Source organism: Coregonus clupeaformis, chromosome 20 (assembly GCF_020615455.1).
Source record: "Coregonus clupeaformis isolate EN_2021a chromosome 20, ASM2061545v1, whole genome shotgun sequence".
NCBI lineage: Eukaryota > Metazoa > Chordata > Actinopteri > Salmoniformes > Salmonidae > Coregonus > Coregonus clupeaformis.
The window spans coordinates 20,889,067-20,906,216 of NC_059211.1; the positions used below are offsets into that span (position 1 = coordinate 20,889,067).

A 17,150-nucleotide genomic window follows, 5' to 3' on the forward strand; every position below is an offset into this window, starting at 1 on the left:
CTCTTCACCTCCCTCTCTTCCCCTCCCTCTCTCCACCTCCCTCTCTTCCCCTCCCTCTCTTCACCTCCCTCTCTTCCCTCCCTCTCTTCACCTCCCTCTCTTCCTCTCCCTCTCTTCCTCTCCCTCTCTTCCTCTCCCTCTCTTCACCTCCCTCTCTTCACCTCCCTCTCTTCACCTCCCTCTCTTCACCTCCCTCTCTTCCATCTCTCTCAACACATCCCTCTCTTCCCTCCCTCTCTTCACCTCCCTCTCTTCACATCCCTCTCTTCACCTCCTCTCTTCACCTCCTCTCTTCACCTCCTCTCTTCACCTCACTCTCTTCACCTCCTTCTCTTCCATCTCTCTCAACACCTCCCTCTCTTCCCTCCCTCTCTTCACCTCCCTCTCTTCACATCCCTCTCTTCACCTCCTCTCTTCACCTCCTCTCTTCACCTCCTCTCTTCACCTCACTCTCTTCACCTCCTCTCTTCACCTCCCTCTCTTCCATATCACTTCCCTTCCCTCTCTTCCCTCCCTCTCTTCCCTCCCTCTCTTCCCTCCCTCTCTTCACCTCCTCTCTTCACCTCCCTCTCTTCCATATCACTTCCCCTCCCTCTCTTCACCTCCCTCTCTTCACCTCCCTCTCTTCCATCTCTCTTCCCCTCCCTCTCTCCCCCTCCCTCTCTCCCCCTCCCTCTCTCCCCCTCCCTCTCTTCCCCTCCCTCTCTTCACCTCCTCTCTTCACCTCCTCTCTTCACCTCCCTCTCTTCCCCTCCCTCTCTTCCCCTCCCTCTCTTCCATCCCTCTCTTCAACTAACCCTCGTCCATCTCTCTCTTCCCCTCCCTCTCTTCCATCTCTCTCTTCACCTCCCTCTCTTCCATCTCTCTTCACCTCCCTCTCTTCCATCTCTCTTCCCCTCCCTCTCTTCACCTCCCTCTCTTCCATCTCTCTTCCCCTCCCTCTCTCCCCCTCCATCTCTCCCCCTCCCTCTCTCCCCCTCCCTATTTTCCCCTCCCTCTTCCCCTCTCTCTCTTCCCCTCCCTCTCTTCCTCTCTCTCTTCCCCTCCCTCTCTCCCATCCCTCTCTTTCCATCTCCCTCCTCATCTAGCTTCACCTCTCTTCCCTTGGTCTCCTCTCTACATCCTTCTTCCTATTCGTAGTTTGTCAATGTGCCAGATTATCACTAATGATTTTCTAGTGTGTAACATCAGCAGTAGTAGCAGTCTACAGTGTTTGTTAGTTTGCTGTGTGTCTCTGTGTACAGTATGGACAGACATCCAACACAACAGCTCCTCCGCTAGTCAGCACTTCCTCAGGAGAATCTCCTTGTGGCATCATTAAAAAACTGCCATGTTTTCTTAATATGTGCAAGCTGGCACATCCAAGTCCATGCACCCCCCCCATTTTTCTCTCTCTCTCTCTCTCTCTCTCTCTCTCTCTCTCTCTCTCTCTCTCTCTCTCTCTCTCTCTCTCTCTCTCTCTCTCTCTCTCTCTCTCTGTCTCTCTCTCTGTTTCTCTCTGACACTGTACCACATACAAAGCTCCTGCTAGATGTAGTTTGCATGGTGATTGTGTGGTTGTCGGCTCAATATGTGACAGTGGGTACCGCCTATAGACACAAACCAAGGGGAAACACTGACATTGTGAGTCCAAATCGGTGGCCACGGCCACGGTGCTGGGGGTCCTGTCTGTAATTACCAGTGTTGAGGCTGATGAACACAGAGTAGAGAAGGTGTGACGGCTCAGCACACCACTACCAATTAGAGATTCTCTACCGGGCTCTCTGACACACACACACACACACACACACACACACACATACACACACACACACAGACACACACACACACACAGACACACACACACAGACACACACACACAGACACACAGCATATGTTTTACTATCCTTGTGGGGACCTAAAATTGATTTCCATTCAAAATCCTAAACCTAACCTTAACTCCTAACCCTAAACCTAACCCCTAATTCTAACCCTAACCCTAACTCTAATTCTAACCCTAAACCCTAAGCCTAAAATAGCCTTTGTCCTTGTGGGGACCTGGGAAATGTCCCCACAAGGGATAATTTTATTTGTTTTACTATACTTGTGGGGGACTTTTGGGGATTTCCACAAGGATAGTAACACAAGCCCCCCCCCCCCCACACACACACACACACCCCTCCCTCCTTGCTCCTGCCACTGAGCTCTGCCACAGTAACGGGACCCCAGGGACTGCTGGTGCAGGCACACACAGGATGGCATGTCCCAGAGCACTGGTCTCTCTGTGGCGAGTGTGTGTGTGTGTGTGTTAGGCAGCTCTTCAGATCAATTGCTACATCAAACTCGTATCCCAGACCCAATCCTCATCCCCTGTAACCTTCAATGTAGACAGATGGAGCCCCATTGGCCAAGACTACCATATAACCCAGACCCATACTCGAGCCTACTGCCCTGTACCCAACCCATACACTCATCCCTAACAATATACAGTACCTTTGCCTCAACACCAAACCCCATCTCTACCCTATCCCCTGTACCCGGCCCAATGTAGACAGATGGAGCCCCTTGGCCAGGGCTACCTCTCCTCTCCTCTCCATCTCTGCATATTAAAGAGACAGAACAGAACAGACCATTCATCTGCTGTATAATTCATACACACTTTGCCCACACCTTGCGTCAGGGGCCCAATACACACACACACACACACACACACACACACTCATGGTCAGCTCTCTGAGTGATACAAACATCTGAACCTCTCATACCTTTCGTCACCATGTAGTGTTTAACAACATTCTCAATTTCTGTCCTTGAAATCTAATTAATGAATGATCTGGTTCATCTTTAGAGTTTCTTCTCATATACGATATCAGTGTGTGTATAACTGTATAACTGAGACTTTATTTGTGTGTGTGTTTTTGTGTGTGTGTGTGTGTGTGTTTGTTTGTTGACCAGCATGAGAGAGAGAATGTGTGTGTGTGTTGAATGGAGAGTGAGTGTGTTTGGCTAGTGTGGACAGTTTGTTTTTGTGCTTCTGTTCTAATGGGGAAGAAACTGCACACATCTGTATGGTGATGATGTGGAGATTGGAGCCTGTCAGTGTGTGTGTTTAGGCTGTGTGTGTGTGTGTGTGTGTGTGTGTGTGTGTGTGTTTAGGCTGTGTCTGTGTGTGTGTGTGTGTTTAGGTGGTTATTTGTAGTCTCTGGCCTGTGAGATTTTTGGCTGAATCGAAACTACCGTCTGCTGGTATCTTTGAAGTACTGCATCCATCCACCGACACGCTTGGTGGTTTTAGAGAACCACTTAATGTTTTAGCTAAATGTGCACAATCCTTTTCTTTTAGTGGGTTTGTTAAAAAGCGTGTGCTTTCAGAGGCAGCCAGTTGGACTGGCAGGCAGGCAGTGGATCCTGCCTCAAACAGCGTCTGTAGTTTTATGTCTAACAGAAAGACAGACTTGGCCATGCTTCTCCCTCCCTCCCTCCCTCCCTCCCTCCCTCCCTCCCTCCCTCCCTCCCTCCCTCTCTCTCTCTCTCTCTCTCTCTCTCTCTCTCTCTCTCACTCTCTCACTCTCTCTTTCTCTTTCTCTCTCCCTCTCCATTTCCCCCCTCTCCCCCCCTCTTTCTCCCTTCTCTCTCACTCTCTCCCTCTCCATTTCCCCCTCTTTCTCCCTTCTCTCTCACTCTCTCTTTCTCTCTCCCTCTCCATTTCTCCCCCCTCTCCCCCCCTCTCTCTCGCTCTCTCTCTATAAGGTTTGTTTGCATTTTCCAGGCATATCTCACGTAGTGTGCCAAGCTGTGAGATCAGTGGCCACTCAGAAACACCATATGAAATGTATAATGTAGAGCTGGTAGTTAAAGTCGCTAGCACTCTGTCGTTGGCCGCATGCTCGCTTCACATAACTAGTCAAGCAGACCGAGGAGAGAGAGAAAAAGTTATTTTCTTCAAATATTTCTGTCTGAATTGGACCGTGATTACTATTTTCCTCTCATAACTAGAGGAGTGAAATATAGATTTATTGTATGGCATATGAAGGTTTCATAGAGTCTCTGCCATGAGCTCTCCTCTAAATAGATTTCATGTCTTGGCTCATTCCGTTTGGAAAACATGACACTATACAATAGGTTAGAGGATTACTTATCAATATTGAATAGACAGGTTTTATTTAACCAGAATTGTACTTCAATAAATTATTTTAAGTGAGAAGATAGCTGTCAACTTACTGTAAATGAAATGATTTATTGCCACAGAATATGTGTATCTGCATAGGTATTGACAATGACTAGAATAACTCACCATTGTGTATATCGCATCAGTGAACTAAACATAATTCAAACAAATATTCACAGACAGTAAGAAGGTCCATTGTCATGCCAGCAGAGGTGACCGTGCAGAGTAGCTATTGACTATTGAACCACACAACAGTGAGTTTAGTGATTTAGTGTGCATTTAAACAAACTAAATGGCTTTTTCCCTCTGTCTTCCAAACTGGCGGTTTTGGACAGATTTCGTGAAATAGCCTGGACCTTTTCATTTTCAGTATTAGACATAATTTGATGCATCTTTTCCTGGCGCGGCGCTCTCTCCCTCTCTGTCTCTCCCTCTCTGTCTCTCCCTCTCTCTGTCTCTCTCTCTGTCTCTTTCTCTGTCTTTCCCTCTCTCTGTATCTCCTTCTCGCTCTCCCTCTCTCTCCTCTCTCTCTCTGTATCTCCTTTTCTCTCAATCCCTCTCTCTCTCTCCCTCTTTATGTATCTCCTTCCTCTCTCTCCCTCTCTCTCCCTCTCTCTCTCTCCCTCTCTCTCCCTCTCTCTGTATCTCCTTCCTCTCTCCCTCTCTCTCTCCTTCTCTCTCTCTCTCCTTCATTCACTCTCTCCCCCTCTCTCTCTCCTTCTCTCTGTCTCTCCTTCTCTCTCTGCCGCTCTCTCTCTTTTTCTCTTTCACTGCAGCAGAGTCATCTGTCATGAGAGAAAGAGGGATAGAAGAGGGAGAGAGATGCAGACAGTGGGTGAGATGGAGACAGATAGAACAAGAGACATAGGGAGAGACAGAGGAGAGAATCACTTTTCCATTTTCACCTCAGTTTAATATCAGTCTGTCATGAAAAGCATGGTTGTCTCTGGGTTAGCTTGGCTGGACTGTTTCTCCAATATCCATTCTATTTCCACTGTAATCAACACCACTGGATGACTTGCATGTTAAATCAGCATGTGTGTTTCATATATAGAAAGTGTGGATTCGTCTAGGTTACTATTAGTCTAGGTTACTGTTAGTCTAGGTTACTGTTAGTCTAGGTTAGTATTAGTCTAGGTTACTATTAGTCTAGGTTACTATTAGTCTAGGTTACTATTAGTCTAGGTTACGATTAGTCTAGGTTACTATTAGTCTAGGTTACTATTAGTCTAGGTTACGATTAGTCTAGGTTACTATTAGTCTAGGTTACTATTAGTCTAGGTTACTATTAGTCTAGGTTACTATTAGTCTAGGTTAGTATTCGTCTAGGTTACTATTAGTCTAGGTTAGTATTAGTCTAGGTTACTATTAGTCTAGGTTACGATTAGTCTAGGTTACTATTAGTCTAGGTTACGATTAGTCTAGGTTACGATTAGTCTAGGTTACGATTAGTCTAGGTTACTATTAGTCTAGGTTACGATTAGTCTAGGTTACGATTAGTCCAGGTTACGATTAGTCTAGGTTACTATTAGTCTAGGTTACGATTAGTCTAGGTTACGATTAGTCTAGGTTACTATTAGTCTAGGTTACGATTAGTCTAGGTTACGATTAGTCCAGGTTACGATTAGTCTAGGTTACTATTAGTCTAGGTTACTATTAGTCTAGGTTAGTATTAGTCTAGGTTACTAATAGTCTAGGTTACTATTAGTCTAGGTTACTAATAGTCTAGGTTTCTATTAGTCTAGGTTACTATTAGTCTAGGTTACTATTAGTCTAGGTTAGTATTAGTCTAGGTTACTAATAGTCTAGGTTACTATTAGTCTAGGTTACGATTAGTCCAGGTTACGATTAGTCTAGGTTACTATTAGTCTAGGTTACTAATAGTCTAGGTTTCTATTAGTCTAGGTTACTATTAGTCTAGGTTACTATTAGTCTAGGTTACTATTAGTCTAGGTTAGTATTCGTCTAGGTTACTAATAGTCTAGGTTTCTATTAGTCTAGGTTACTATTAGTCTAGGTTACTATTAGTCTAGGTTAGTATTCGTCTAGGTTAGTATTAGTCTAGGTTACTAATAGTCTAGGTTTCTATTAGTCTAGGTTACTATTAGTCTAGGTTACTATTAGTCTAGGTTACTAATAGTCTAGGTTACTATTAGTCTAGGTTACTATTAGTCTAGGTTAGTATTCGTCTAGGTTACTATTAGTCTAGGTTACTATTAGTCTAGGTTAGTATTCGTCTAGGTTAGTATTAGTCTAGGTTACTAATAGTCTAGGTTTCTATTAGTCTAGGTTACTATTAGTCCAGGTTACGATTAGTCTAGGTTACTAATAGTCTAGGTTTCTATTAGTCTAGGTTACTATTAGTCTAGGTTACTATTAGTCTAGGTTACTATTAGTCTAGGTTAGTATTAGTCTAGGTTACTATTAGTCTAGGTTACTATTAGTCTAGGTTACTATTAGTCTAGGTTAGTATTAGTCTAGGTTAGTATTAGTCTAGGTTACTATTAGTCTAGGTTACTAATAGTCTAGGTTTCTATTAGTCTAGGTTTCTATTAGTCTAGGTTACTATTAGTCTAGGTTACTATTAGTCTAGGTTACTATTAGTCTAGGTTACTATTAGTCTAGGTTACTAATAGTCTAGGTTTCTATTAGTCTAGGTTACTATTAGTCTAGGTTACTATTAGTCTAGGTTACTATTAGTCTAGGTTACTATTAGTCTAGGTTACTAATAGTCTAGGTTTCTATTAGTCTAGGTTACTATTAGTCTAGGTTACTATTAGTCTAGGTTACTAATAGTCTAGGTTACTGTTAGTCTAGGTTACTATTAGTCTAGGTTACTATTAGTCTAGGTTAGTATTCGTCTAGGTTACTATTAGTCTAGGTTACTATTAGTCTAGGTTACTATTAGTCTAGGTTACTAATAGTCTAGGTTTCTATTAGTCTAGGTTACTATTAGTCTAGGTTAGTATTCGTCTAGGTTACTATTAGTCTAGGTTACTATTAGTCTAGGTTAGTATTCGTCTAGGTTACTATTAGTCTAGGTTACTATTAGTCTAGGTTAGTATTAGTCTAGGTTACTAATAGTCTAGGTTAGTATTAGTCTAGGTTTCTATTAGTCTAGGTTACTATTAGTCTAGGTTAGTATTAGTCTAGGTTACTAATAGTCTAGGTTAGTATTAGTCTAGGTTAGTATTAGTCTAGGTTACTATTCGTCTATTAGTCTAGGTTACTATTCGTCTAGGTTACTATTAGTCTAGGTTACTATTAGTCTAGGTTAGTATTAGTCTAGGTTACTAATAGTCTAGGTTAGTATTAGTCTAGGTTAGTATTAGTCTAGGTTAGTATTCGTCTAGGTTACTATTAGTCTAGGTTACTATTAGTCTAGGTTACTATTAGTCTAGGTTAGTATTTTATTTAAAAAAATTTTTTTTTTTTTTTTTTTTTCCTTTTTGGGGGGAAGGATCAGCTTAATATTGCAGATAGATTGTATCTTCTATCAATGTAATTGTCTGCATCACTTCCAATCCCCCATATTTTATTTTTATTTTTTATATATATATATATTCCCCTTTATTACTTTTCAACCCCACCATCCTTTCCCTACTTGGAGTAAATTAGTGAACAACAACGCCCAGGCCTCTACTTCCGGTCCATACTCACTATCTACACCTTATGGACAGAGTTAATTTTACAATAATTCTATATCTATATATATATATATATATATACATACACACACACACACACATATACATATATATATATATATATATATATATATATATATATATACATATATACATACATATACATATACACATCTATTTATTTTTTTTCTCCTGAACTTCTTCTACTCTCAACCTCTCCGATCATCTTCATGATGTCCATCCGGTTTGCCTCTAGGTTACTATTAGTCTAGGTTAGTATTAGTCTAGGTTTCTATTAGTCTAGGTTACTATTAGTCTAGGTTACTATTAGTCTAGGTTACTGTTAGTCTAGGTTACTATTAGTCTAGGTTACTTTTGTGTGCAGATGCATTTTTGTTTTCTGTATCGTTTGTCCTTTCTACAGTATTTAGGTAGGGGTTGGGAATCTAGCATGGATATAATTATGACCATAGGAAAGGGAGGGCTGGCTGAGCTGGGTATGGTGATGATATGGGCTGAGCTGGGTATGGTGATGATATGGGCTGAGCTGGGTATGGTTATGATATGGGCTGAGCTGGGTATGGTTATTATATGGGCTGAGCTGGGTATGGTTATTATATGGGCTAAGTTCTATGGCTCTATGGCATGGGTATGGTGATGGTTATTATATGGGCTAAATTCTATGGCTCTATGGCCTGGGTATGGTGATGGTTCCCCTTGTTTTAATAAACACCTAGACACGCTGAGAGGCCCCGCTTCCCTAAACACGCCCCAGTGCTCAAATGAACAGGCTAAATAGCAGCAAGGACCATGACCTGTGTGTGCGCCCCAGCACCCACCCCACCCATCTCTAGTCTCCCTAACTGCCATGTCGGACTCAACACAGATTCATAACTGTGTGTGTGAGTGTATGCCCATACGCTTGTGTGTGTGTACATGGCATCACAGTGCTGATTTACAGTAATGGCCTTTATTATTATAGCTCCTAGCTATCAGAAACAGAGAGCAGCCAGAGAGCAGCCTGACAGCAGCCTGACAGCAGCCTGAAAGCAGCCAGAGAGCAGCCAGAGAGCAGCCAGAGAGCAGCCAGAGAGCAGCCAAAGCCAGACAATAAACACAGTGTGTTCCTGTTCAGCCAAATTGCTAAGAGGTTTAAGTGGACGCTGCACATATTTATCCTCTGGTGGCTTTTATGGAGAAGGCGCCGGTTAACCCCTTTGTGCGTGTTTGTGTGTGTCTGCACATGTGCGCATTTGTGTAAGGTGTGTGTGTGTGTGTGTGTGTGTGCCCTAAATGAGCAGAGATCAGCAACACGTTACATTCTTCCCTTTTGGTTGTCACTGTGTTAGCTAATCAAGACCAGGTTGGTGCAACTCCCTAATGTTTCCCCCCTCTCCCCTCAGTCTCCAGGGATTTTAGGTTCCCCTTTTCCCCTTTCTCTCCCTCAGTTGGACCTGTCCTCTCTCTCTATTTATCTCTCTCTGTGATAGGTCAGGTTTTCTCTCTGGGAGCTGTGAAAGTCACAGGCTTTGATGTGGCAAACCTGGTTTTATAGGCTGCGTACAGAGAGAGAAATAGGGGTGTGAAGGTAAAGAGAGAGACTGGGATGGATGGATGGTGGGAGAGGACAAGGGAGTAAGGGAGAGTCGGCGTGAGAGGGATGTCTAGAGAAACGAAGAGTGAGGTAGAGAGAAAAAAAGGGGTAGAGACTGTGAGAGATAGTGAGTTAGAGGCATTTAAAGAGAGGTAGAGACTGAGAGAGATAGTGATTTAGAGGCATTTAAAGAGAGGTAGAGACTGTGAGAGATGGTGAGTTAGAGAGGCATTTAAAGAGAGGTAGAGACTGTGAGAGATGGTGAGTTAGAGGCATTTAAAGAGAGGTAGAGACTGTGAGAGATAGTGAGTTAGAGAGGCATTTAGAGGTAGAGACTGAGAGAGATAGTGAGTTAGAGAGGCATTTAAAGAGAGGTAGAGACTGTGAGAGATAGTGAGAGAGGGAGGCATTTAAAGAGAGGTAGAGACTGTGAGAGATAGTGAGTTAGAGAGGCATTTAAAGAGAGGTAGAGACTGAGAGAGATGGTGAGTTAGAGGCATTTAAAGAGAGGTAGCGACTGAGTAAAAGAGCACACGTGTGCAGTGGATGAAGGTGTGTTTAATAGCAGGCCTAGGGCTGAGCTGAGCACATGGGGGAGGAGGGGAGAGAGGGAGGAGGGAGACTCAGTGTGCTATAAAGACCCTCTCTCCTTTAAGTCTCCATACAGTTAAACACGTTACACAGGTGGCTTATTAAACACACTGTATCTGAGGTACCAGGCACTGGGCTGGGTTGGACTGGGCTGAGTTGGGTTGGACTGGGCTGAGTTGGGTTGGACTGGGGTGGACTGGATTGTATTGGGGTGGGGTGGACTGGACTAGGGTGGGGTGGACTGGACTGGGGTGTGGTGGGCTGGATTAGGGTGGGCTGGACTGGGCTGGAATGGACTGGATTGGGGTGGACTTGGTGGGTTGGACTGGATTGGATTGGGGTGGGGTGAACTGGACTGGACTGGGGTGGACTGGACTGGACTGGGGTGTGGTGGGCTGGATTAGGGTGGGCTGGACTGGGCTGGAATGGACTGGATTGGGGTGGACTTGGTGGGTTGGACTGGATTGGGGTGGACTGGACTGGACTGTGATTAACACCCTGTCTCCATGTTACTAACACAGCACAGCACTATCACCATCCAGAGTTATGTTGTCATGCTAAAATGGGATTTTCCTTGAGTAACCTGTGGAACGCTGGTCTGTTTTTTGCAGCATTATGACACCAAGTCTCCCATGGGGTGTCCTGACTTTGCCATCGATGGCGATGAAGAGGACAGTGCCAACAAGTAAGCTCTGATTTAGAATATGACGATGCCAATAGAGACTCCCAGTATAGTTTGAATATGAATGATCTGTGACATGTATCTATTTGTTTGCACATCCTCCTTCTCCTCCTCACACCAATGCTGCCCTCAAGTGGTTTAGTCCTAAAGTAGACGTATTGCATTGTGATCATAGCCTCTTGGACCGATCATTATTCATGAAATTATCATTGATCAGCTGAAGTATTTGCTGGCTTATTTATTTAGTTATATACAGGATTTATTTGTGTATTTTCTGAATTTCATGTATTCATTGATTTGCGGATTCATTTGCTGAATTTAATTTTCTGATTTGATTTCCTGATTTATTTTTGCTAATTTAATTTGCTTGCTTTGAGGATCTCGTCTGAGGACAGTGGGGAGGTGGCGTCCTACACCGAGGACAGCGACGACTCCTATTCGCTGGAGCTGGAGACAGACTCCGCCCACACGGGCCAGATGAACCTATTGGAGGAGATCCTGGACACTCTGAGCACCACCAGCACAGAGCGCGGCAAACTCAGCGCTGCCAAGAGCCTGGACTTCTTCAGATCCATGGACGACATCAACGACAACGCACCGGTAAGAGAAATATCTGTAACATCTAAACCACACTAATCTAACCCCAGATACATACAGTAGATAGATAGAGCCTGGACTATGAATGTCTATGAATATGGACAATATTGACTATGAGGCACCGATAAGAGAGAACCTCTATATGTATAAACCACTCTCTGTGTGTATCTGTGTCTGTGTTCTAGAACACGTCCAACCCCCCCAGTGAGAGCAACCTGCCCCAGCTGTGTACTACTGGCAGCGGGGTGGGGGGTGGGGGAGGAGGAGGAGAACAGCGAGGGGGCTGGCAGGACGACGGGGCCCTCCACAGGAAACACCTGCCCCCCTCCCCACGTAGACAGCCCAGCAAGAGCAGCCTCAAGAGGCCGAAGCAAATCCCCTCAACAGCCTCTCCACCCGCCCTAGCTCCAGCCCCAGCTCCAGCCCCAGCCCCAGCCCCAGCCCCAGCCCCAGCCCCAGCCCAGGACAACCAGGTCCCCAATCTCCAGCCCAAGACCCAGGCCCCTCAGACCAAGGCCCAGCACAAAATCCAACCTAATCCCCAGGCCCTTTATGCCAAGCCCCAGATGTGTCTGTCTCAGCTCCGTCCAGAGGAGCCTTCGCTCCCCACACCTCCATCACCATCCCTGGGAGACCACTACATCTCATCCAACCGCTCTCCAGCAACAACTCGTGCCTCCACATGCAATCCTCCACTGGCAACACACACCCCTCCACACTCCCCACCGCTAACCCACACTAGAGCGTCGCCAAACCCCCAGCCGCTCAGCCCTGAGTCCAAACCCCAGACTACCTCCAGCATCCTGCGGAGGAAGGTGCTGTCCAAGGAGACGATGAGGCAGTACCAGGACAAGGCCCTCCAGAAGCAGGGCAGCAAGGACCGAGATAGCCTGGGGGTGAATGTGAAGGCCAGGCAACCCTCTGTGCTGGTCCCCTGGGAGAGAGAGTGCCCCGAGGAGAAGGGTCAGGGAGAGGACCTGGAGCTTGGGAAGGAACAGGGCAGGGTCTCGGGGGAAGAGGTCCAGGAGAAAGGACTTCTGGAGGAGATAGATTCCATGTGTCATCTCAGCTCAGACTTTCAGACCAGCCTACAACTGTCCCAGGTCCACTGCAACACCAACAACACCCATGATAATACCCATGCCAACAACCACAGCAAAGCCACAGACAACTCCTGAGACAGAAACAGGGACAAGGGACAGGGGTGGTTGAGGTAGAAATTGCCTCTAACCACAGATCTAGAATCAGACTGCCCTCCTCAAATCTTAACCTTAACCACTGAGGGAAAAATGCAAAAACGGACCTTGGACTAGTGTCTAGGAGAAACGGCATCCTACTGGAAAGAACAGGAAGTCACAGTGACACTGCCAGGCAACAGGAAATGATGTGTGTGTTCGCCCTGATCCGATTCCATCGTGTCTTGTGTGACTCTTTGACTTACGCTTGATCTTTTCCTCTTCCTGCCAAGTTTAGGGGTTAGAGTTGAAGACTGGTCATCTTGGTTCTCTTTCTTGTAACATGCTACGGAATTAAAACAAACCGTCTTCTAAATTAAACAGACTTCCCATGGAAACAAAGGGAAATCTGTCGTGGATTTGCACTCGCGTGAAAGGGTACTTATTACTCACTTAAATGGTACTAAAATATCAGTGTGTTTTAATTAACAGAGAACACATTTAGTTTTCCTGAGATCTGAAAGTATTGTAAAGACACAAAGTAACCCCCCGACCTAAGTAACTGTTCCGCTGTATAGTTTCCTAACACAATGCCTTAAACGGAGCTGTGATTTGCTTTTGGCACAGCTCAGTTTTAAAATGTATAATATGTAGCTGTTACTCTGGAAACGTTTGATCTGCTTAGATCCACTATCACATGTCATGAATGTGGAAAATGGACAGCTTTCTCACTGCGCGTACAGACAGTAAAGATAGTTTAATATATGTTGCTCCGTTTAGTTTGATTTCAGAAGTTTCTATTTAGAGATGTATTTTTCTCAAGTGTTTGTTTCTCAGGATGCTCCTGTTTGTTAGGACATCAAGGAGAAGAGGAGTTGTGTAAACAGATGATAGGAATGAATAGACAATCCACTCTCTCTCTGGCGCTCTCTGTCTGTTTTGCTCTCTCCATCTCTCTTTCGCTCTCCAACACTCTCTTTTTCCATCTCTCCACTCCTTTGCGCTCGTGCACACTCTCCTTTCTTCACCCTTCCTTACTCACCATCTTACAACATCTCTCTCCATCCTACCCTCACATGCTCTCCTCCTCGCTTCCCTCTTTCTCACGGTTTTTGGTGCTGACAGTTAAAATGGAGGCCAGTAGAGTTGAGTTCTTTAGAAGGAGTGGGATTTCACAAACTGAAATCGCTGCTATGTGCGCACACCAAATGAAACGCGAGCTTTCCCATATACTCTGAGGTGACGCTTTCACACTGTGTTTTACCGGAAGGCTTTAGATGATTGTAGAAGGATAAAAAAAAAAGAAGCAATACGGCTCTCCTCGGAGAGTATGGACAGACGTCTGAAGTGATTTTAAAACAATCTCCCATTGAGAGAATGCAAGCCCTTTGGGTAATGTCCAGAGATGGTGGCCACTCACTATCGTACCACTATAGTACATACAGACAGGATAAAGTATTTTCCAGGGCTTGTTTGTGGTGATGTTATTGTTGATGATGAGTTTAGCCAGTTTGCTGTAGTGCCGTTGGGTGTGACGGTTTAACGGTAGCCCTCGGCCCCTCCTGAGTGCTGGGCTGTGGTAACGATGAGGTTGTAAAGCGTTCTCCGTGGTTCTGAGAAGTCCCTCGCCTCAGCTGTTAATTTGGATTTGAAAGGGCCCCGTGTACAATCTGTTGGCCTGTTTTATTTCACTCCCCAAAATGTTACCTATTTGGACAGTTTTTAAGTTTGAAAGCTGTCAATATACTATGCAAAAAAAAGTTTCCAAATTCTGAATAGAATTTTAGGTTACCAATATTCATGAATTGTAATCAGATCAGGTAATTGATAATCATATTTGTAAATCCATTGATAACTGATGGTTGCATTAGATTATCTCTAATTTGGCCAGAATGTGGGTTTGTGTGTAAGAATGAAGGACGTGCCTTATATGAGTAATACTTAGTGTAGTCAACACAAGGTATTAGGGAGAAAATGCCATGGCTAATGTATCTTAAAGCTGCTACATGTAACTTTTCGCATTGAAAGCCAGTCTAAGAAGCGGTAGATCTGTTCTATGTGCACTATTTCTATGCTTACCATTTTTAAGTTGAGTTTTTACTTTCGATTTTGTACACCAACTTCAAACAGCTGAAAATCGAATATTTTTGGTTATTGAAAATATATTTCACAGCGGTTTAGATGGTACAATGATTCTCAACACTATACTTGCTTGTTTTGTCACATAAACTGAAATTAGTTGAACTATTAGAATTTTAGGAACCAGGAAATGGAGGAGTGATTTCCGCATAGTGGATCTTTAAAGAGTCAAGTCCTCTCAACATTTCAATAGATATTGTCTGCAATGTATATGCATGGAGAACCAGTGGTCCACTTAGTAATGAGACTCAGAGAATATACCACGTCCTTAAATGTATGTTGTTCAGTTCTTTAACCTATGAAACCTAGTTCAACCTATTTGATCTACTAGATGCTGTCATTTACTTTCTATGTTTGATTCATTCTATTTCTATGTTTTTACATGTTTATAATCAAGCTTAACTTGTGCTGTTAATGTTTTTCTCTTTGCTGATATTGCAATGATCTTTCTGACTGAGCTCACAAAATGGAGAATGATCTTGCTGTGCTTTGTTGGAATAGGTTATGTATGTAGTTATATTTCAAGGTTTATTTCAGAATGATGAAAGATTATTTTCAGTGATTAGACATGAATTTTTTCTGATTACAGTATTTTACAAGGAGAATATATAACTGCTATTATAATATATAGCATATTACTCACTTAGCATGTTACAGTATTTCAGTTCATGAGGTGGCAGAAATGCTTGCAAATTAATTTGCTTTATTTTTCAGTTTTTGTTATGCATGTACAGTAGTATATGAATGATGTCTTTTTAAATTCAAAATGTTTTTTTTTCTTCAAAATATTGGCACGTTCTGCTAATCTCTTTTTGTTGTTGTTAATCAAATGAAAAAAATATGGTTACGGTAGTATTGTCCAATCTCCACACTTGCCTTGCAAACATGGTGTTGAAATACTGTACTTAGTGGTTATTTTATTGTCGAACTGAATTTATTTCTCATGTACTACATGACTACTGTATTAAACTGCAATGGATTGTGATGGTTTACTTGAGCATAATACTTGCAATAGTCAGCTAGGAATCCTGTGAGGCTGAGTATCTGTGTACTGAAAAGCTGGTATTTGTATCACTGAATGTCTGTTTACTGTCTCACTGCTTACTGGCTGATGCAGAAGGAAACCGGATGAAAGCTGACAGCTTCTATTCTCTTATGCTATGATTGCATTTCCCTTTTTCCTAATACTCATGTGATATTCAAGATCAAAACCAACTGACTGTCAAGAAAACTAACAGAGGCATTATCACTTGTCTTTTAAAACGTCCATTTAGTGACTGACAATACTGACAGTTAATTCATTCACCATTTTCACTGGTCTTGAGACATGGTACTGTAATGATTTGAATATGCCGTATACAACCTACTCATGTCTAGTGTGTGCACACTTACTTGCATGTTCTCAGTGCAGAGAAAAAAACAACATATAGGTGAATGTAACACACTATGGACAACTGTATCCACTGTGAACTTAAACATTAATTATATTTATGTTTATGCAACATTTTCCTGTATTCCTTTTTCAATTCTTTCTCAATAAAGAAAACATAATTATACGAAAGGTCAGTGCAATTCTATTCTCCTTTAAATGAAAGTAGATTATTTACCTCAAAATGACATTTTATAAGCTGTAGACATTATGCAACACAGTTAACTTATGACTGCTGTCCGCTGGGAGTGGGAGGGATTGTCAGATCTGGAGTTGTCAATCTGCTGGCTTCGCTCTAATGCCCTCCTCTCCTTTAGGTTTCCTGACAGTGAACATCCCCACTATGGCAGTCACTATGGGGTCTTCAGTGGCTGCGGCGCTCCTTGGGGTCCAGCTGCAGGACACGGTGGTGCTCCGATAACCGCTTCTGGTGCTCGTCTATGAGGGAGCGATGATCAGAGCGGAGCTTCTTGTGTTCGCTCAGTGTCTCTCCAGTGGGCACAATACTCTGTTGCCCAGTACTCTGATGCTGCACTGTAAGCGTCCCCATCAGGGCAGGCATTGATTTGATAGATCGGGGTGACACGTTAAGGTCTCCAATGTGGAGGCTGTCGCACAGCTGGGTGTTCAGGTCCTAGAGCTTTCTGGCCAATACTTTGGTCTCCTTGGCCATCTGGTTAGCATGGCTGGCATGGCTGCAAGTCTGCTAAATGGCATATTATATTATATTATGGCTGCATTGAGCCTCCAAGAGGTCATTGAGGTCACTTTTCCAGGAGCCTGACACTCGAAGGAGGAGACAGCGCTATAGAGGCCGGCGTGTGAGATACCCGACGAGAGTACGTCGTCGGAGAGTGGATAGATCGCCTCTACCGTCCGTTCTATTGGCGAACGTGCAATCACTGGAGAAGAAACTGGATGAGCTTGGTTCGAGACTATCCTATCAATGTGATCTGAATAACTGTAATATTATATGTTTCTCAGAGTCGTGGCTGAACAAGGACATGGTAACATCGGAAGGACAGAGCGGTGGCGTCGGGGGAAACTCAGGGGAGGGGGTGTGTGTCTCTTTTGTTAACAACAGCTGGTGCGCGATCTCTAATACCTCATGATAAGCTGTAGACCATACTATTTACCGAGAGAGTTTTC

The 17,150-nt window shown here is 43.8% G+C and overlaps 1 protein-coding gene across 2 annotated transcripts in view; it reads left to right on the top strand.

The window, feature by feature from the left end:
• Positions 1 to 16,133, top strand: part of LOC121534086 (DENN domain-containing protein 1B) — a 191,824-nt gene extending 175,691 nt beyond the window's left edge. For both annotated transcript variants that reach the window (XM_041840540.2, XM_041840541.2), the window contains 3 exons: positions 10,591 to 10,664; positions 11,039 to 11,261; positions 11,444 to 16,133. In XM_041840540.2, coding sequence (XP_041696474.2) covers positions 10,591 to 10,664; positions 11,039 to 11,261; positions 11,444 to 12,436 — 1,290 coding nt within the window. In that variant the 3' untranslated portion in view covers positions 12,437 to 16,133. The remainder of the gene's footprint in view (positions 1 to 10,590; positions 10,665 to 11,038; positions 11,262 to 11,443) is intronic.
• The last annotated feature ends 1,017 nt before the right edge of the window (positions 16,134 to 17,150 follow it).